The 19,960-nt window shown below is 37.0% G+C and overlaps 3 protein-coding genes across 3 annotated transcripts; 1 reads left to right on the top strand and 2 right to left on the bottom strand.

The window, feature by feature from the left end:
- On the bottom strand, window positions 759-3,463 carry LOC18610842. The gene is made up of 3 exons (XM_018116820.1): window positions 3,031-3,463; window positions 2,680-2,801; window positions 759-1,294 (listed from the first exon to the last, which is right to left on the bottom strand). Exons 1-3 carry the CDS (start codon window positions 3,296-3,298, stop codon window positions 1,130-1,132), a joined length of 555 nt encoding a protein of 184 aa, XP_017972309.1. The 5' UTR covers window positions 3,299-3,463; the 3' UTR covers window positions 759-1,129.
- LOC18610841 (ribosomal RNA small subunit methyltransferase, mitochondrial) lies at window positions 3,784-5,494 on the bottom strand. The gene is made up of 2 exons (XM_007046736.2): window positions 4,844-5,494; window positions 3,784-4,702 (listed from the first exon to the last, which is right to left on the bottom strand). The coding sequence occupies exons 1-2, from the start codon at window positions 5,261-5,263 to the stop codon at window positions 3,953-3,955; spliced, it is 1,170 nt and encodes a 389-aa protein (XP_007046798.2). The 5' UTR covers window positions 5,264-5,494; the 3' UTR covers window positions 3,784-3,952.
- LOC18610838 (beta-galactosidase 3) lies at window positions 13,358-19,667 on the top strand. The gene is made up of 19 exons (XM_007046732.2): window positions 13,358-13,778; window positions 13,886-13,981; window positions 14,096-14,208; window positions 14,377-14,443; window positions 14,616-14,708; window positions 14,889-15,032; window positions 15,247-15,335; window positions 15,431-15,536; window positions 15,650-15,737; window positions 16,149-16,267; window positions 16,359-16,523; window positions 16,676-16,854; window positions 17,342-17,451; window positions 17,531-17,640; window positions 17,891-18,001; window positions 18,082-18,195; window positions 18,280-18,482; window positions 18,576-18,912; window positions 18,999-19,667. Exons 1-19 carry the CDS (start codon window positions 13,608-13,610, stop codon window positions 19,146-19,148), a joined length of 2,565 nt encoding a protein of 854 aa, XP_007046794.2. The 5' UTR covers window positions 13,358-13,607; the 3' UTR covers window positions 19,149-19,667.

Raw genomic sequence — 19,960 nt, 5'->3', positions numbered from 1 at the left:
CTAAAAATAAAAAAGGAAACTTTCACATGCATTCATTTGTGCCATCTTTTCAAATACTGCTTTAGTCCTTTCTGCTTCGTGGGTGTGTTTCTACTTTGTAGCCTGTAAGAGTTGTTCTAACCTCGTTTTACACATGAAGAAATTTTAAAGATGCTTGGAGCACAGAAAATGGGAACATAGCTCATAATCGTTGCTGATATTTCTTGTCTGTAATTTATCTCAACCTGGAAATGTGCAGCATATGTTATAAGAACTTCTTGCTAAGAACTAACATGAAAGTTCAAAGTTTTCCAACGGGTAAGAGCTCATGGTAATCAAGCAGAAGCTACTAAATTATGCAGTCATTGAACAAACTAAAACCCTGCTTGCAGGTAGTCAAACCGAATTAGCAATGCCTATTTGATGAGATAAATAACCACTTTAGTTTCTCTATTCAGCCTAGCATATATCATAAATACGAATGGCAAAAGGGTTGGGGGTTTAACCCTTAACCACCCAATTGTCATATAATCACCACGAAAGAATGTAGTGGCCCTGGCATCTTCTGTTAATTTAAACCAAAAATAAAACCGTAAGAAAAAAAAACCTCAGATGGTCTAAGATCCCATTCCCTTATAGTACACCACTTAAATGGCAAAAAAACTCTCCAGTATCCTCAAACATGATGAAATGAAGAATTATTTTAAATGAATGTTTCTCCCTTTTCCATGACTTTTTGTTAGGTTACTTGGCAATCAAACATCACATCATAAAATAAATTTTGAAATCCAACTAACTTATTCCAATTCTCATTTCACCAGTTCAATAATAAGTCCTCAAAGAAGGGCTCGGTTAAAAAGATATGCAAAAAGGGGACAAGAATCAGGCCCATGGTTGGGAAAGCCAAATGTAACTTTGCAACACCTTTCCTGTTTCCTAATCCTGCTCATAAAATACAAATTTCCAGTCTACAAATGAGAAAGTGCAGAACTAGAAAACCAACATCAGATGTCTAAAGGCCATTAACTTGGGCACTGAATGGCGTAACCAAACATTAGGAAGGAAATGCAAATAAAGCTTATAGAAACATGGTTTGATGTCTCAAAAGCAGCATACCATTGGAAGAAGAAGTCTACGACCAAGTGATATTTCAAGCCACGGCCTTTTTCTTTTCTTCCTCAAGCCGCTGCAGTTCAACCAGCCTTTCGGCCCATGCTCTTTCCCTTGCCACTGCAGCCATCTTACGCTCTACTCGCTTAATCTTCTTCTTCCTATTAGCCTCCTGCAACTGAGCTTTCCTCTTCTTTGCCTCTGCCTGCAGAACTCCACAATAAGACATAAGCATTTTCCCCAGAACCAAGTATGCAGATATTAAAAAGTAGACAGTCTACTCCAAAGAGAACCAGAAAGGATGAGAGGAAGAGAAAGTTTACTACAGAGATAATTCATTAATACATCCAAACATAAGTAAACACAAAGCCATTATATGGCTTATCTAACTGCCCGCATATGTCAGAACTTTAAGAAAATCTGAAAAATAAGAGAAGAAGCTTGCTAAAAGTGTACTATAAACAATGCATGCAAGCACAAGCTTGTAGATATTTCACTTAAAACCTCAGTCTAAACGCTTGTCGTAATAATAAAAAGACAAAAACTGAAGACCACAAGTGCAGTGCTAGTGAGGGCAGCACACACTGCTAGAGTGGTAACCAGTTATGAGTCCAATTCTGACAAGATGTTAAAGATATTACAAAAGTGCCGATGGAGCAATTAGACAGCCATGGTTTCAGAAGTGAAAAGGGAAAGTCAATAATAACCAACAATTGATATTAGTTTTCCTTTTATTTTCTTTTGATACAAGAGTACATTCTTAACAACAGAATTATTGTTTTAGCTAAATTGATATTTCTAAAGCTACAAATGATGCAGCTAGAGATGAACTTCTGCAATCCAAATATGGCTTCCTCATATAATCAGAACAATTCTGTGCTAAAAGGGTATCATATTACACATTTTATGAATTCTGAAGCCACATTCACCCGGCCTCGCAGGAACCAATGTTAGAGGCATAATATGAAATGCCAATTGAAGACAGACTTCAATAAAGTAGCCACAACCGAATGCTGGTGTTTAAATAAATTGAAGACAAGAAAAGAACAAGATGGTGACTACAGTTCAAGGATAAATTGGTTCATCCATACACATAATTCAGGATAAGCTGGATTGTTTACCTCAGTCTATGGTTGAAATTATAGCACGTATTTGGAAGACCCGTCCCTACATGAGCTCTGACAATATGACACACTCTATTAGGGAAACATGAATCTACCCTCATTTCACATTCCAATGTCCCTTTTGGCTAATTAAAAGATAACTTACTGAAAACATTGCTTAGATATATACCTTCAGGACTTCTTCTAAATGCATTCAACAAGGTAACCAGTAATGTAAATTGTAACTTCAACATTCAACAATTCATTTTAAATCAGCTTCATTCTACCGGAATGAATATTCTATTTGAGATTTGGATGCATTTAAGTAAAGGCAAAATGGTTGATAATGCATATAACTAAAACCTAAGGCACTACGTTCCTCATCTTTAACATAGCTTGATAAAACTAAACATATTACAAACTAGATAATTGCTATACAAAGCTGAAATCGATCAAACGTTTTCAATGTGGTTTATCGAAAACGAACCAATTTAAATGCACGACGCAGCCTCATTCTCTTTTTCTCGTTCCTTCTTTTGACACTCCCTTCATTCGGGTTATTAGGAAGAATTGGCTCCCCTGGTGTATACTTTACCCATGCATACGGCCCTGCATCCTTAAATCCATCAGCATTTTCCCCTATTTTTCCTCATTTTTCAGTAACAATTTTGCTCTTTAACAAAATGAGCATATATATATTTATATGAGCTTCTCTCTAAAGGCCTTCTAAAACCCTAATTCCACATAAACCCGAGCAAAAAATGAAATAAAAAGCCTCAAAACTTTAAATTAATTAAAATTGGAAAAAGGGTTTAAGCGATGTTTCGAAAGGAAGTACCTGGGGGTTTCAAGCTGGCTCTTTTCCGACGCGGTTTGTCTTGGGGCCTTCTCTTTGGCAAACGAGTGTCGGTTAAGCTATGCAACTGATTGGATATCGGGATCCATGGAGATTGCCGGTAAAACGACCCGCCCAAAAAGGAGCTGAAACCGGGTTTTGGGCATAAAGAAGAGGAGAGACTCGAAGTAGTTACAGAAGCAGGGGGGGGCCGGGATAGGATGGTCCGAGATAGCGGTCGAATGATAGTTCTTAGAGCTCCGAATCCCATTATTTTAAAGCATGAAACGGTTAATTTTTCAGGTCTAAAGTGAGTGTCAAAATGAAAGCTTTGTTTTTGGTTTCTGGCTTTTACCTTGTTCTTGTTTGAGCAGAGTGGAAACCTCAAACCAGAGTGAAAAAGAAAGGGTTGGAGACGAAGAAGCGAATGGCAAAAATAGGCCCTTAAGCCCAAACTATTAAGGCAATTGGGCCAATTCCATTCCCAAATTAAAGAGGTTCTTAGGACATTCCAACAAAAAATAACCACTTGACCCAGCCCATTTTTTACTGTATATATAATTTAATTTTTGATTTGGACAAAAATGATTTGAATCTTATTAAAAAAGTAAGCTTGTTTCGGTATATAATATAATTTAATTCTTTATTTGAAGAAAAGAAGATTTGTGCCTTACTAGAAAAGCAAGGAGATCATGTCAAAGTGATTTACTGGAGTTTTGGCTATGGTTGAATGTTTGATTCGATAGCAAATATATATACATTTAAAAGATTGGGTTTGAATTGCCTCAAATTCGCATTACATAGTTAGGTTATATAAGGAATTGGTAATGATCTTAGGTTGGGATGTTAATCTTTTCTTCTAGGAGAACTAGAAGGATGAAAACGACAGTCACACAAAGAAAAATACTTAAGAAGGATGGAGCTGCTATGAACTATAAGCAGCAGCAAATTCAACATTATCTGAACCTTTTGGAAGCACATGGTCATGGAAATATATTCCAGCTTGATTGAACAAGAAGAGTAGATGTAACAATTCCTCATTAGACAGCTTTGAAGGCCTCTTATCTTCAAACCCACCTGTTCTCAAAATCCCAACAATTTTCTCTTTGAACAAAGTCATTTCCAAATCAGAAGCAGAAGATGCAAAGCCATCCTCTTCATCAGTCCTTTCTTCTTCATTGTCACCACCATAGTCATCGTCCGATTCATAATCCTTGCACACCAGGGCTGTTTTGGCCAGTTTCAACAGCTCTATCACCTTCTTCTTCTGCTTAAACGTAGCACCTAGTGTCTTATTCTTCTTCCTGAAACAAGTCCTCGTGAATGCCCACCACTCATCAAGATTGACATCCGGGACTTGAGCTTTTGGTCGGATCATTACAACAGAGGAATCAACTTTTGGGCAAGGAAGAAACTCCCTCTTGCTCACATCCATAACAAATTCTACATCAGCCACCAACTTCACATTCACAGCCAATCTGTTAAACTCCGAGTCCCCAGGTTTGGCCAGCAGCCGACGAGCAAACTCCTTCTGGAGAAGCAACGTTGCACTCCTAAAAGGGTTCCTTCCATAAACCAATTTAGCCACGAGAGGAGACGAGATCCCGTATGGAATGTTAGCTACGACGAGATCAAATTGAGGAAACTCCGCCTTCATTGCATCTTTACATATAACCTGCAAACAAAAATTAGATTTTTAAGATAATAACATGCACAATTTTACTTTTATATAAGACAATGAAACACCCAACAAAGGTTGGAACATTCTCTCAGACATTTCATCGAACATATAAATTTTCATTTGTTGAAACCGTACATGGAGCCTATCTTGCAACCCTTTCTCAGCAACACGTTTGTGGAGAATATCCACCATTCTTTTATCAATTTCGATGGCGACGACCCTTTTAGCAGCTTCAAGGAGCTTGACAGTGAGATTTCCGGTGCCGGGTCCGATTTCTAAGACGGTGTCGGTAGGTCTTACGTTGGACCTTCGGACAATAGCGTCGAGAATCCGTGTGTTGGTGAGAAGATGTTGCCCCTTGCTCTTATACAAATACAAAGGGTCTTGTTGATTCTCTTTTGTGTCGCAAAATTTCTGGTCTTTGTCATCATCTTCTTCATCATTAACTTTGCCAGAACAATGACTGGATGTTGTGCTGAGATTTCTTAGACAGTTTTGCCAGAAAATTAACCGAGAAACGCAGAGTTGAGTTGATTTTGGCTTGAGCAGAAGCATTTGCTTTTGGCAAATGGTTAATGAACTGAACGCCAGAATTTGAATTCCCCTAATTCTTGGTTAGGGGAGAAAATTATTACTTTGTAATAAGCTACTTTACATTAGCTAACGTAACTAGAATTAAGATTAGAATATAAGCTAACCTCATTAACATTAACATTATAATACTTTATAATAGGATTCGGTTAGAAGTTGAATAACAAAATTGTTACTTGTCACGGACTCACAGTTTATTTAGAGTTCGGATAATCATTTTAGACTATCCTCTATGTGAATTCGATTAGTTATATATATATTTTTATTTACAAATTTTTTATAATCAATATAATATTTATTACAATTCATTAATTATTTTACAAATGATTTTAAATTTTTTTATGAATTAATTTTAATTATTAATTTAATTTAATTTTGATTAATAATATATATATAAATTGACTTAAATTTATTTTAATCAAGTAATTAATAGATATGGATATTTAATGAATAATATCTATAATATTCAAGTATAAGTTCCAATAATACTTTAAAATTTTTATCAGATATTTTATAGTGTTCTATTTTTTATTAAATAATAAAATTCGGATTAAAATATTTAAAAAAATAACGAATATTTCACTGATTAACAGCTCAGTTTTTATTTAAAAAATGAGAATATTACATAACTGTGATTATGGGCCATGAAGAAACTGCCCAGAAGGCTTAAAACCAGTTTGAAAAACTCCGAAACCCGAATCTCATGGGATTCTCAAGGGGCTTTCGACCAAAACCCGACTTTGTTTTCCAATGGGGCTTGGCCTTCTTCGTACTTGTTGCCGTGCCGTGTTTATCTGCTCGCAGTTCGCGACCTGAACAGGGCACACCCGGAAGTACCAATCCATGGTAGCTTCACGTAAAAGCCACGCTTCATGGCTTCATGCTGTCTGCTTACATCAGGAAGGAAAGACAGAGGCACGCAGCCTTGATAGCTACGCTCAGCTGCATGGTTCCATGCCCGGGTTGTAAAATAAATTGGAAAGTCATAATCAGACACCCTCACACAGCTTGGGAGAAAGACCAATCATTGTTTCTTTGGCTCAGGTTTCAGGATTTATCCATCTCTTCACGGAAACTCTGATCCTTTTTTTTTCGGAAAGCATGGAAAACTGCATCAATGATTGTTTCATTTCCCTATCCTCCTGCCATTGCTATACTTATCTGCTTATACAAACCAGAAACAGAATATTATATGTCAGGCCTTCATGATTTTGTTCTTTTGGGGCCGTTAATAGGAGGGATTGGTGGCTTAATACTCTCTTTATTACACAACAAAATCAGTTTTTTAGGGTCTCTTTGTCTGATTAAGTGGAACCTACTGATTTCAGTTACATCCCAGACAAGGATCTTCAATGAAGTGGTCCATTGGTTTGGTTCCTTTTTTTTTTTTCTTGAGCATGTAAGCAACGAATTACATGGTAAAAGCAAAGAGATCACACATAATTTTAAATGTTGCAAATATTCTGTAATTACAATAAATATTACAGAATTTAGATATATACATACATATATGCATATGTATGTATGTGTATATATAAAAATATTAACTTGATTGTCTGATATTCAGAATTGTTCTTATACCATTTGATTTCGAAATGCATCTTTCATTTCTATTACACTTTTGAAAGATAATACATTATTAATAAATCCCGACACATCTCGAGACCATCTACCTTGGTGACATCGCAATCTCCCTCCTTTGAGGACTCAAAAGATTTCACAAGGGATCCAACTCATGACTTCCTTAATACAAAGTTGATTCTGATACAATTTCAAAAAGAAAAACTACATATATTCTGAGTAGGGACCAGAACCAAGAATCATGGCATGGAATTTCAGCTCCTTTAAGTTTACTTCATATTTAAGGGACTTGACTGAACTTTGAGAGGGAAAGTATCTCACCCGATCCATAAACATTGGTCTTAAAAGAAGCTGAATGAAACCTTTTTCTTTTCTACAAGAAAGTAGTACTAAAAAAACTCGAATGTGAACTCTTTATTTCATACAAAACACATTAAACTGTCCTTTTAGCTATGGATTTCCAGGTCTATCTATGTATACATTACATGGCCCATGCCTTTGAATCAAACCCGCCAAGTCCCAAATGAAAAAGCTAAAGCTTCTAGCCTTCTGCTATAACTAATTATATAAAGTAATAAAAAGCTTTTGCTTCAGTGACACTGGCGCAAGTTTGCACATTGTACCCAACAGTTTATACCGTTAAAAAGAAAAGGATTTGATGAGCAATGGCCCGCTAGAACCGAGAAAAAGTGCACAAAAGGTAAAGGAATCCTATCTGCTTTACGAGAATGGTGTAGTTGAAGGACCATGAAAAGAGAGACAAGTGTTGATGAATAGAAGAGAAGCCATGGAGAAGTGATGATGGGACCCCAAAGAAAGAAACACATAAAGCTATAACAACATCTTGGCCACCACCCCACTCTTCAAGTGTGGAGAAGACTGTCAGTGTTGGGTGAATGATGTGCTCAAAAAGGCGACCCTAAAATCAGTAATTTAGCCTTGGGTGTGAAGGAAATGGGTTTGCAAAGGCATGCAACATACCCATGCTAATCAATCAAATAAATTTGGGATCACATGAATTCTTAATTAATTTGCTTTAAATGTAACTAGGGTTGGTTTCATGTGCTTATTAATCATTACCATTGACAAATTTTACCCCATTTTTATGCCCTTTGCAGTTCCCCTTTTTTCCTTCTCATTCTAATCACATGGCAGGCAAGAGAATATTTCTGAATATACAAAAATTAACTTGTGAAATATGTGATTTTTCCCTTAAGTTTAACACTAATTAATTAATTAATTGTAACTAGGATTGATTTCATGTGCTTATCAATAAAAAAATAAATTTATTTATTATTTAATTATTCATTTTCTTTTTTTTAAATAATTGATTATTTTGATTTTCTCCTCTGTTTCCTTCCCCTTTTCCTTTGCAAAGTAAAAGAAGTATAGTACAAAGGTCCTAATCTAGGCACGTGGCGGCCATATATGCGAACGCCATAAGGCATAGGTCCTCTCCAATCTCGGTCCCCTTACCCTTAATTTAAGGGACACTAGCCCCATTATCTCCACCCCAATCAAAAGAGGAAAGAAAGTTACTCAAACTCGTACGAGTTGAAATAATTTCACCGCAGAGAATCCCAATTTTTGTACCTCGTAAAGAATATTCCATCCCCGAGAATCACAAGGGGGAGGGGGCAAACCGTCAACTCGTCATAACGGAAATCGTTTCCCACCGACGTTAACGGAACCAGGATCTCGACCCTCACGAGAGCTCTCGAATTGGAGGGAACCAACTAACGGACCATCGACGCCGTTCCGCAAGGGAGGGGGGGGGGGGTGGGTGGCCAAAATGGAGAGTCACGCTCGGCAGGTCCACCGACGCTTAAGGGGAATTGATGGAAGAAATGGACCCCATCGAAACAGGCACCAACCAAACCTTTAGATCTTCTATCACGTGTGTACCATCACGTTCGCCAGCCAAACAATGCCATCCAGATCCAAATCCATCAAAGATGTGGAGCTTTCGTTATCTTTGGCGCCCTTTCGCTTTGACACGACACAGTTTCGTGTCTCTGTCTCCACCACCGTCACTCTTTTAACTGTTCCAACGTACCTCTTTCCTTTTAACGGTTCATTTTTAGTTTTGGGTCGCTGTAATAATCATAACTCCTCAAGTCTAACACTAATCATTAATTAACTCTTTTTTGTTTGCCTAAAAGTTTGTGCCTACAAAAGATTAACCTTTTTCTACCCCTTGACGAACTGGGATAATTTGATTACATAACAGATGATATAATAATTAATATGATTAAATATTAATTATTATATATTCATATTATCAAATCACATCATATATTATACAGATAAAAAATAGCAATTAATTTTTTTAAATTAGAGTTTGCATTTATATTTATGAAGTATAATTAGCTGCCAAATTATTGGGTAAATTATACATGCACTAAGTGGGTAATTAAGAAACCTAATAAGGAGGTGATCCATGCAAGAAAGTAAATGTGTAGGTAACAACTTTATCTAATGCCCCATTTGAGCTACATTTGCCAGATGGGTACATTCGAGTAAGTATGGAGCTTTATATCAAAGGGTTGTTCCTTCAATTGACAGGAGTAGTAATAATAATGCATATTCTTCTTTACTATGAAAATGAAAATACATCAAATCCACCTTAATTCCTGCCCTTTCCTCTCTTTGGCCTATCAGCATGACATCCTAACCAATTAATTAAAGACAGGAAAAGTTATAATCAAGGGCCCCTTTATGATATTTATTAGATAAATTATCGAAACAATGTTACTTAAACAAGAGATATTTTCAGAACTTAAATATAATAAAAATTTCTTTTTTATTTTTATTTGATTTTAATTGAATTGTTTATCTTAAAATCCAACATGATATCGAATCAGGGTTTGTGTTTATTTATAGGTTAGTGAAAAGAAAATATATATTTTGAGAATGCTGAGTAGTTTGCTCTGAAAAGAGCATCATATCATGGACAAACACTGTATAAAATAAAGGGTTTGGCACAGCAGGAAGCAGAAATCTTATGATTGACCCAAATTATGCAAAGCTGGTGCCGGTGTCTGTCTTTAAAAAAAGTGGGTGCCCCCAAGTGTAAATTAGGCACTTTCTCTTTTTTGAATGGGTTGCTGTGATCTCAATGCAATGCGCAGATTATGTGAATTGAAGGTTAGGTGTGTGTAGGGCAGCTTTCAGAGCAAACCCTTTCACTTTGTTTAGCAAAGAAAGAAAGAAGAAATGCTCCCTGCGAGGCTTCTTAACCAAAGGGCTTTAATTTAGCCACTGACAAAGTACTCATTAGTTATGTTATCCACAAGGTTGAATCAAATAATGGATTTAGGCTGAGGTTTTTCCCCTTTTTTTTTTTCTCTGATTGCAGTAATTTTTGGGGTTCTCCAATTATTGATGTAGGCCTGTTTAGGATTAGGGGTAAGAATTATGTACAAGACAATTTGATGATGTGAATGTGGCATGGCTTGGCCGGGAAGGAATTTGATTGATGTAACTTCTTTTGAGGAGCCCAAATCATATGAATATGAAAGTTTCACCCTGATGAAACATGCATGTGGTCATGACATATGTATGAAACCTTGCAAAGAAAAATAAGCACAAGTTGCTTTGCTGTAAATGGTTTTTTCCATAGTCTAATTCCATTTGTTGAAGGGGGTTATAGTGACTCTTTCATGCTGTCCAGCTTTGTTAGGGAAGTACCTTTCAGAGCAATGACATTGAAAAAGATGTTTGAAAGTTTAATTTTTATGCTATAAAAACGACTTCTGCAAGCAGCAACAAATCAGGCAAATCCAAGTCAGTTTAATCCACTAATTAGTCAAGTTTAGTACTTGGACCAATCTTTAGCAGACAGCTGCCTAAGCATGCATAGGCTGAATGTATCCCTGGAATCTCTGACTAAATCCCACCTTGAAAAGAAACTTTTGGCCTTCATTTTCCTTCCTCCTCCTGCAATGGACAATGGTGATTACCAGCAACAAATAAGAAAATCCTAAATTTGCTAGCAATCTGTCACCATTCACCGGGGACAAGGAGCTTGAAAACCTGCCGTGAGAAAACCATATTAATGACTGCCACCAAAAGGGAGAGAACAAAAAACATAAATAAATAAAACACCAAATTAACTTTAAAAGGCATTGATATGTAGGTGACAACATAAATAAGAAACAGTGGCAGTGGGTGACCTAATAAGTGATAAAAATGTAAATAAATCCTTAATCTGCGCTTGGAATTGGAAGTGGGAATGAGACCCCACGACGCTTAAGGGGTTGAACTTGATTTCATTGCACTTTCCTTTCCGCTCATCTCGGCGTTGAAAGGTAAAAGAGAAAGAAAGACACGAGTAAAAGACTAGGATTGAACCATACTGAGGCTTTGGGTGGCTGACTTGTTTTCTAGCTTACCTACACAACATGCATGCCATGTGGGGACATATAACAAGGAACATCCATCTAAATCAAACCGTTGGTTTGACTTTCATTATAGTCTAAGATTAATTAAGCAAATCTAATTACTTTGATTAAAGGGTTTTTTGCTAAAGTAATCATGTTTATAAAGTTCCCCAAGAAGCCTTTCATAAATGGTGTAGGGAGGCCTTGGAATCTAATCTTATCAATGTTTCATTAGTTGAATCTCCTTTTTCCTTTTTATTTTTTAATGATTCATTGAATGTAAATGCTATAGATTTTGATGCAGCATGAAAGTATTTTTCTTTAATCTTTACATGGTAAAACATAGTCTCCATAGCAATTTCACTTCTAGAATATCAGCTCAAAGAGCTTGTTCATTCCATGGAGTTTCTGCCATGATGGTGACCCCTTTTATGATTGAAAGAACGAAGCACCAATTTGACAGAACCTAAGCATTGAGTAGAGGTTTATGCCTTCTCGTATTGTATGCATATGGTACTTTCATATCGCATTAAAATAATTTGCGGAACATTTTCGGGAGACTCACTGTTTCATTTAGCCTCATTTATTGTCAACCTCTTCTTTATTTTCCTTTTGTCAAAGAAACCTTCTATGGTAAAATATATATAGATAAGACTTACAAAGTTTTTAAACTTGGTTGGTTTTTCAAATTATAATTAAAAATTGCCGACAAGAATATTGTTTGTATGACTAAATCACTGTTGATGTAGCTGCATTTAATATTGAGTACAGTTCTTTTTTTTTTCTCCGGAAGGACCCTCTCTTTGTGATGGCAAAGCACTACCACATGAAACATTATTTTTTTAATGAGAACAGAGATATTGCAGAATAAAAACCAATAAAGATTGTAGGGTCACAATTGAAATATGACAGCAAAAGGGCAGAATAGAATATTGATTTTGGCTGGAATGACAACTAGAAGTTGAGAAGATCAACAAGTCACAGAAAACTGAACAAAAGAAATTTATGTGAAGGGGTTGTTTTGAGAAGACAAAAGAAGTTGGTATCAGCTAGTGTGAATTAGAAGCAAAAGAATTGTCACAATAAGTAGAAAAATATGATGGGTACATGAGATGGTCTTTCTGGGTTCACATGGAGAAGGAGGGAATGCAGACAGATTTTGCAAAAAGGGTCCCCGAAGACAAAAAGCAGGCAGCAGGCGGCAGGGGCAGCAGCAGCAGCAGCGGCAATGAGCAAACTTTACCCCTTTTTTGTCATGACCATAATACCCTAAGTCAGAGGGTGTATCAACAGGTCAAACCATTAACAGTAGTGCTATAATAAGAGTGTTGTCGGTTGGTTCTGTAAGTTTTTTCCCAGGTTAAATTTGGAATTAGGTATATCAGACAAGGGGTTGATGTAAGTCTCTTTGGTAATGTAGTGCAATTAATTGACAAGTGGATGATACCATGTTAGCTTATCTAATCTTATGACTTGAGTCCATCCCACTTCAGAAATGTACTACAGACAGAATATACAACAGTTTTTCTTCTTACGTCTTTTCAGTAATTTGTAGGAGAGCAGGATTTACAATTTGAGTTAAGACAACTTATAGAAAAATAACATTGTAACACATTTAAGTTATATGGCATCCTTTGATTATATTTGAATGGAAGTGTAAAGGACATAGATTTACATGTCAGGTTATCATGTTTTCAATGAAAGTGGTATATGAGCTAGCTTGGAAAGACAAAAGAATTGGCAATAACGATTCACTTAAACAAAATTTTTTACATTGTATTCGTTTTGCTTTTTCCTGAAAATCTTTGGGGAGTTTAGTTTAGTTTAGGCAATGTGTTAAGTGGAAAGGGCAAATGGGAGATACTAAATCTAGTCAAGTCATGACAGATTCTGTTAACGCGTGGAGAACACTCACCAACGTTAAGCTTTTAATCTTTATCTAAGAACAGTATAAAGCTTCTTCTATTTACTGTTGTGATACCCTCTTTTTCCCTGTTTTTTGTCAATTTTTTTTTGTTTTTTCTACCCTTTTTTTTTTTTTTGTGTTTTCACTTCCTTTTATTGCTATGGCTACGGACACTGGTGAGCTGTGAGTTGAAAACTGTACACACACATTTTTTGTCACTTATAAATTGCTGTCTGCTCAAAGTCTCACTTCTCTCTCAGAGACCCTGTGTGAAAATGGATTCTCTTCCTGCTCCACTTTACTCTTATTAAACTACAGCCACGAGCCCACCAGCTCAAAACCTCCTTTTTCTTTCTTTCTCAATCGCATTCCCTTTGGGTTGCAAGCTTTCTTTTGTGAGTTTTGGAAGTTAAAGGCTGAGTCTTGAGCTGTTCAAAACATGGAAACAAGCTCATTTTCAAGGCTGTTAATTGCATTTTGCCTAGCTTTGTGTTTGGGTTGTCAAGTGACCCAGTGCAGTGTCACCTATGATAGGAAAGCTGTAGTGATTAATGGCCAGAGGAGAATCCTCTTCTCTGGTTCCATTCATTATCCCAGAAGCACTCCTGATGTACTTCAACAGATTCTCCTTCTAGTTTCTATTGAAATTTTTGGAGCTTTTGGTGTATTATTTTCTTATTCTTGAGAAATGAAAATGGGTTATTTCTTTTGTTGTAGATGTGGGAAGATCTGATACAGAAGGCCAAAGATGGAGGACTTGATGTGATTGAAACTTACGTCTTTTGGAATGTTCATGAGCCATCTCCTGGAAACGTACTCTTGTTTTCCCTCCATTTTCCTCTACAATATAAAGTTTATATTTTTACTCTGTTTTTCCAACTTGGGTTGTACTATTTGTTAAATATTTCTTCGTTTACGATTTTACAGTACAATTTTGAAGGGAGATATGACCTTGTGAGATTCATGAAGACAATACAGAGAGCAGGTCTCTATGCTCATCTCCGCATTGGGCCTTATGTTTGTGCAGAGTGGAATTTCGGGTTAGATCTAAATTTCTGTCCAACTCTTTTTTCCTTCTTCTCTTTGCAATTTGTTTTTTTTTCTTTTTTCTTTTTAGATTTCTGTTCTCTTCTCTGCTGTGTGAGCTAATTGGGGAAACTTCTATTTCCTTGATAAGTTGATATTCTAAAGCATTTTACTCTGTGCAGAGGGTTTCCTGTTTGGTTAAAATATGTGCCAGGCATCAGCTTCAGAACAGACAATGAGCCTTTCAAGGTATCCCTTCTGTGCTTCTTTATTACTACTTTCCCTTCCTTTGTTTTAACTGCATGGCAAGTTAGAGCAGAATCACTGGAACATAAATAATCATTAATAGTTTAGAATATATTTTAACCTTTGTTTTCTCAAAAAATGAAACTGAATAAGGGCTGTTGATACATTATTGCAGAGAGCTATGCAAGGGTTCACTGAGAAGATTGTAGGACTGATGAAGAGTCATAACCTGTTTGAGTCCCAGGGTGGTCCCATTATTCTCTCTCAGGTAAATGTTTTAGCTGTTGGCTTTACTTTCTTTTTCACCCCATTTTATCATTTTTATCTTCCTACATCTTAAGATGCAAATTTTTGAAACCATATATTTTGGCGTCCTAATCTAAGGTCAAGTTACAATGGAGATATGAACCCTTTTTTTTTTTTCTCTTTTTAATTTGTATGAGTTCAGATTGAGAATGAGTATGGCGCACAGAGTAAATTACTAGGGGCTTCTGGCTATAATTATGTTACTTGGGCAGCCAAAATGGCGATAGAGACAGGAACTGGGGTCCCATGGGTGATGTGCAAGGAAGAAGATGCCCCGGATCCAGTGGTAAGTAATTAGCCCTCAGGTCTTTATTCATCATGTCAAGTCTCTTGCTCTATGGTCTTGAACTTTGAAGGATAAGTTAATGAGTATCAATGTGTACAAAGCCCAATTTCTTGTATCCAACTGTCAAATATAGGGTGTTCTGTTTATCTTAAATCTCAATTTAATTTGTTACAATGATGATTGGCTAAGAGAGTGTCATGGGTACTTGTAATAGATAAACACATGCAATGGTTTCTACTGTGATACATTCCAACCCAACAAACCCTACAAGCCAACAATGTGGACAGAGGCTTGGAGTGGATGGTAAGTTTATCATGTGTTTTTCTTTTGTAACCTTAATTTGAAGAGTCTGATATGAAATGAAGTCCAACCATTTTATGTCTTCGATTGTCCAAAAGGTTCACAGAGTTTGGTGGTCCACTTCACCATCGGCCAGCTGAAGATTTGGCATTTGCTGTTGCACGATTCATACAAAAAGGAGGATCCTTTGTTAATTATTACATGGTTGGTTCCCCCATTTTTCTCTCTATTTATTCACATCTTTGAAAGGCATGAAATATTTACAATAGAAAACCCGATTCTCTTTAACTGAGTTGAGTGTTAACCACGTGAAATAGTACCATGGAGGGACCAATTTTGGGCGTACAGCTGGAGGCCCTTTCATCACTACCAGTTACGATTATGATGCTCCAATAGATGAATATGGTGAGAAAAAAAGCTATTTGCTTATCTCTACATAGTTTGTTCTGTTAAAAGTATCATCTGCTTTTGGTGTTTTCAGTTTGTTTAATATGCAACTGCTCTTCTAAATTACTTTAACACTTAAAATGGTTGCACCTTACAGCCCGTGCCTCACAACAATAGCATTTGAACTGAAAAACAATATAAATTCAAGTCTTTTGTTTTTGTCTGCTGATGTTTATATATATACTTATTTCATTCGAACCATTAGTTGGGTTACAAAATGGGAAGATATGGTTTTATGCACTCCTTCCAATTGCCTCCCCTCTAGTTCAACATCATCCATTTTTATCACTTTGAGTTTATGTGAAGGCCATCAGTTTTGGTTAGCAACCACTAATGCATTACTAACTACTTCCCACGAAAACATGACAGGTTTGATTAGACAACCTAAGTATGGTCATCTAAAGGAGCTTCACAGGGCTATTAAGATGTCTGAGCGAGCTTTAGTTTCAGCAGATCCTATTGTTACTTCACTCGGAAGCTTCCAGCAGGTTTCTGCTTTGACTCTCAAAGTGCTCTGCTTCCAGCAGATGTGGGATTTTAATTGCTTATTGAATCTAATCAATCTTTGGCATTTTCCAGGCTTATATGTACACATCAGAATCAGGAGATTGTGCAGCTTTCCTATCGAACTATGATACCAAATCTGCTGCAAGAGTGTTATTTAACAACATGCACTATAACTTGCCTCCTTGGTCCATCAGCATCCTTCCTGATTGCAGGAATGCAGTATTTAATACTGCTAAGGTATAACATTGTGAAATGACTGAATTTGCATCATCAGGTTCAGTATTATTGTAACTGAAGCATATTTTTAAGGACATGAAATATTTTTTAGATAAGTTTTAAAAAGTTTAAGGATCTCTTAAATGACAGTAAGTCATGTTCGTCCTTTTCAGGTTGGAGTTCAGACATCACAAATGCAGATGTTGCCGACAAATGCTGAGATGTTCTCTTGGGAAAGCTATGATGAAGATACTTCTTCTCTGGATGACAGCTCAACAATTACTGTTGATGGTCTATTAGAACAAATAAATGTCACAAGGGATGCAAGTGATTACCTATGGTACATTACTAGGTGAGACTGATGCCCCCACAGTTAGATGTGAAGGGATTTTTTATTCTTTCCTCATTCTTAATTTATATTTGGTTCCCTTTTCTCCAGCCTTTTATCATTTTAGGGATGAGTAGGTGGGAGGGAGTTTTTAGCTTGAAGAAGAGAAAAGTACTGTGTTTCTGATTCATCATTTCTTATTGCTCTGCTATCCCTTTATTTTGTTCTTTCCTAGAAGATCAAATCAGAATCGAAAAGAAACAGCAATAGAGATATTCCCTGTTTTCATTTTCTTTTGGGGGGAGAGAGAGGGGGAATGCCTATTGAAGAAACTTTAATTATAGCTTGCTTCTTCTGCATTGTTTGCCTGAATTTGCATTCAATATGTTAGAAGACTCACTGGCAAATAAATGTCTTTGAGCAGCATTACTGAAGCCAATTTAAGATTATATGATGCTTACTGATTCTTAAATTTTGGAAATGTCTCACAATTAGATATTATATGTTACAGTGTTAACATCGGTTCATCTGAATCCTTCCTTCACGGAGGGGAACTCCCCACTCTCATTGTTCAATCAACAGGCCATGCTGTACACATCTTTATCAACGGACAGCTTTCAGGTACATAGTTATATTGCTTTTTCCATGGACTGTTTGTTTTTTCTTTTCAGAAATAAAAATTGTAACATGGTGGTAACAGGTTCTGCCTTTGGAACGAGGCAAAATAGGAGATTCACATATACTGGGAAGGTCAATCTGCGTGCAGGAACTAACAGAATTGCACTGCTGAGTGTTGCTGTTGGATTGCCAGTAAGTTTTTTTCCCCAATCGTTATTACTTTGTACATCAAATCGTTAAGTATCATAGTCTTCTTTGTGGGGGGTACTTGGTGAACTAACCAGTGGTAGGAAAAGGATAGAAACCTTTCACAGCTTAGGCAATCATAAAATGGCAACTTTATCTTGTATGATGAAGCTAAAGAAAATTGGTGGAAGAAAACAATGGCTTGGTTATTGTGTTTTTTATAGGGTACATGACTCGTGGTTTTTTGGTGATAAAGAATGTAGGGGGACACTTCGAGACATGGAACACAGGAATCCTGGGTCCAGTTGCACTGCATGGACTTGATCAAGGAAAATGGGACCTGTCCTGGCAAAAATGGACTTACCAGGTAATTGACTCGACCTGTCTATCTTTAATGTCTTCATCATTGAATCAAATAAGTTTGATCATGACTGCCTCTTTGAACAGGTTGGGCTTAAAGGAGAGGCAATGAATCTTGTCTCACCAAATAGTATTTCCTCTGTTGAGTGGATGGAGGGATCATTGGCTGCACAAAAACAGCAGCCTTTAAGATGGCATAAGGTAAATGAAAATAAAAAATATAAAGTAGTTGCAGCATGAGTTGTGGCTCCTAGAAATTCCAACGTTTTCCCTTCAACGTTGCAGGCTTATTTCAATGCACCTGAGGGTGACGAGCCATTGGCTTTGGACATGGAAAGTATGGGTAAAGGTCAAATATGGATTAATGGGCAGAGCATTGGTAGATATTGGACCGCATATGCTCATGGTGACTGCAATGGCTGCAGTTATGCTGGGACATTTCGACCTCCCAAGTGTCAGCTTGGTTGTGGCCAACCAACCCAAAGATGGTAACTACTCTTCTGTGTAGTCAATAGTAAGCAGCAAATGGCCTAAATTAATAATATTTTATCATTTAATTTCCAATTTCTTATTTTATTCAGGTACCATGTTCCTCGGTCTTGGTTGAAACCTACACAAAATCTGTTGGTTATTTTTGAGGAGCTCGGAGGAGATCCCTCAAGAATCTCAGTCATGAAAAGATCTGTGTCCAGTGTTTGTGCTGAGGTCTCTGAGTATCACCCGAATATCAAGAACTGGCAGATTGAAAGCTATGGAAAGGCAGAAGAGTTCCACAGACCCAAGGTTCACTTGCACTGTAATCCTGGGCAGGCTATCTCTTTCATTAAATTTGCAAGCTTTGGAACCCCTCTGGGAACTTGTGGAAGTTACCAGCAGGGCCCTTGCCATGCTCCTGCTTCATATGCCATCTTGGAGAAGGTATTTTCACTTTCTTGTCAACAGAGTAAACTTAATCTAAAACTCGCAATCATGCATTTCTCATCATGTTCTACCATGTTTTGCAGAAGTGCATAGGGAAGCAAAGATGTGCTGTCACCATAGCCAACAGTAATTTTGGCCAAGATCCATGTCCAAATGTGCTGAAGCGGTTGTCAGTCGAAGCTGCTTGTGCTCCAATAACTTCAACAACAGGGCAACCAAACCGGGGGGGTTAACCAGATCAAAAGAGTGACAGAACAACTCAGTAATGTTTGCATCTAGTAATTTAACTATACTTTATCAGCATTTCAAGGAAGCAGCAAAGAACCAAATAAAAGGAAGAGTGCAAAGAATAGGCGTTTAGTTTAGGTTAGGCTGAGTGCCACAGCTTTTCAAATGGAGGGCTCTGGCTAAAGGTGTTCAGTGCTGTAGGCAGTTAGTTCTTTTAATCTTGAGTTAAGTGGGGTTAATAGACTCCTGTAAATCAGTGATTGTAAGATAGGTGAGTTTCTGAAGTCCTGTGGGTCCTGCAATTTGGGTCCCTGAGGTCAAATTTCTGGCCTGTGTCCCCTCCCCGGGCTTTTAACCGGATACGGGCGCAGGAGAAAAGGATTACTTTGTATTGGTGTGATTTCTGTTTGTATCCTGGGGAAAAATTTGAACCCCAATTAGGTTCATGTTGGGAGCGGTTCCTGGTATGACCATTGTTCAATGTGCAGTTCCTGATTAAAGTGCCTTATTTTTCCAGTTGTTTCCCTGTCTTTCCCTTCCTGTTGAATGCTGTAATTCCTAATGTTAATCCAGAAATCATGTTTCCCACATCACTGTTAGAGCTGAAACAGGTTAAAGTGGAATCCAAAGTCATCTAAGCCTCCTGAGAAAGGTATACCAATCTCAATCCTCTTGGCACCTGGGCTTTAAACATGTATAGATAAGCCCAGTGAAGTCCAAGATGAATTTTCCAAGAGTCATTTTCTGTTCCAAAAACATGTCTTATTAGTTTTTGTCATCTAACCAGCAATCCTAGATATTGACAAAATAAACTAAG

Source organism: Theobroma cacao, chromosome 1 (assembly GCF_000208745.1).
Source record: "Theobroma cacao cultivar B97-61/B2 chromosome 1, Criollo_cocoa_genome_V2, whole genome shotgun sequence".
NCBI classification, from domain to species: Eukaryota; Viridiplantae; Streptophyta; class Magnoliopsida; order Malvales; family Malvaceae; genus Theobroma; species Theobroma cacao.
The sequence above is the reverse complement of the archived record's forward strand: the minus strand, read 5'-3'. Positions and strand labels throughout refer to the sequence as shown.

Excerpts from the sequence above, each read along its gene's own strand:
- LOC18610838 (XM_007046732.2), top strand. The coding sequence starts at position 13,608 with ATGGAAACAAGCTCATTTTCAAGGCTGTTAATTGCATTTTGCCTAGCT. Across the intron at positions 13,779-13,885 it reads ATCCCAGAAGCACTCCTGAT|ATGTGGGAAGATCTGATACA; the intron begins GTACTTCAACAG and ends CTTTTGTTGTAG. Across the intron at positions 14,444-14,615 it reads CAGACAATGAGCCTTTCAAG|AGAGCTATGCAAGGGTTCAC; the intron begins GTATCCCTTCTG and ends ACATTATTGCAG.
- LOC18610841 (XM_007046736.2), bottom strand. The coding sequence starts at position 5,263 with ATGCTTCTGCTCAAGCCAAAATCAACTCAACTCTGCGTTTCTCGGTTA. Across the intron at positions 4,703-4,843 it reads GGTTGCAAGATAGGCTCCAT|GTTATATGTAAAGATGCAAT; the intron begins GTACGGTTTCAA and ends TTTTGTTTGCAG.
- LOC18610842 (XM_018116820.1), bottom strand. The coding sequence starts at position 3,298 with ATGGGATTCGGAGCTCTAAGAACTATCATTCGACCGCTATCTCGGACC. Across the intron at positions 2,802-3,030 it reads AGCCAGCTTGAAACCCCCAG|GGCCGTATGCATGGGTAAAG; the intron begins GTACTTCCTTTC and ends TTAAGGATGCAG. Across the intron at positions 1,295-2,679 it reads TGCGTCGTGCATTTAAATTG|GCAGAGGCAAAGAAGAGGAA; the intron begins GTTCGTTTTCGA and ends GGAGTTCTGCAG.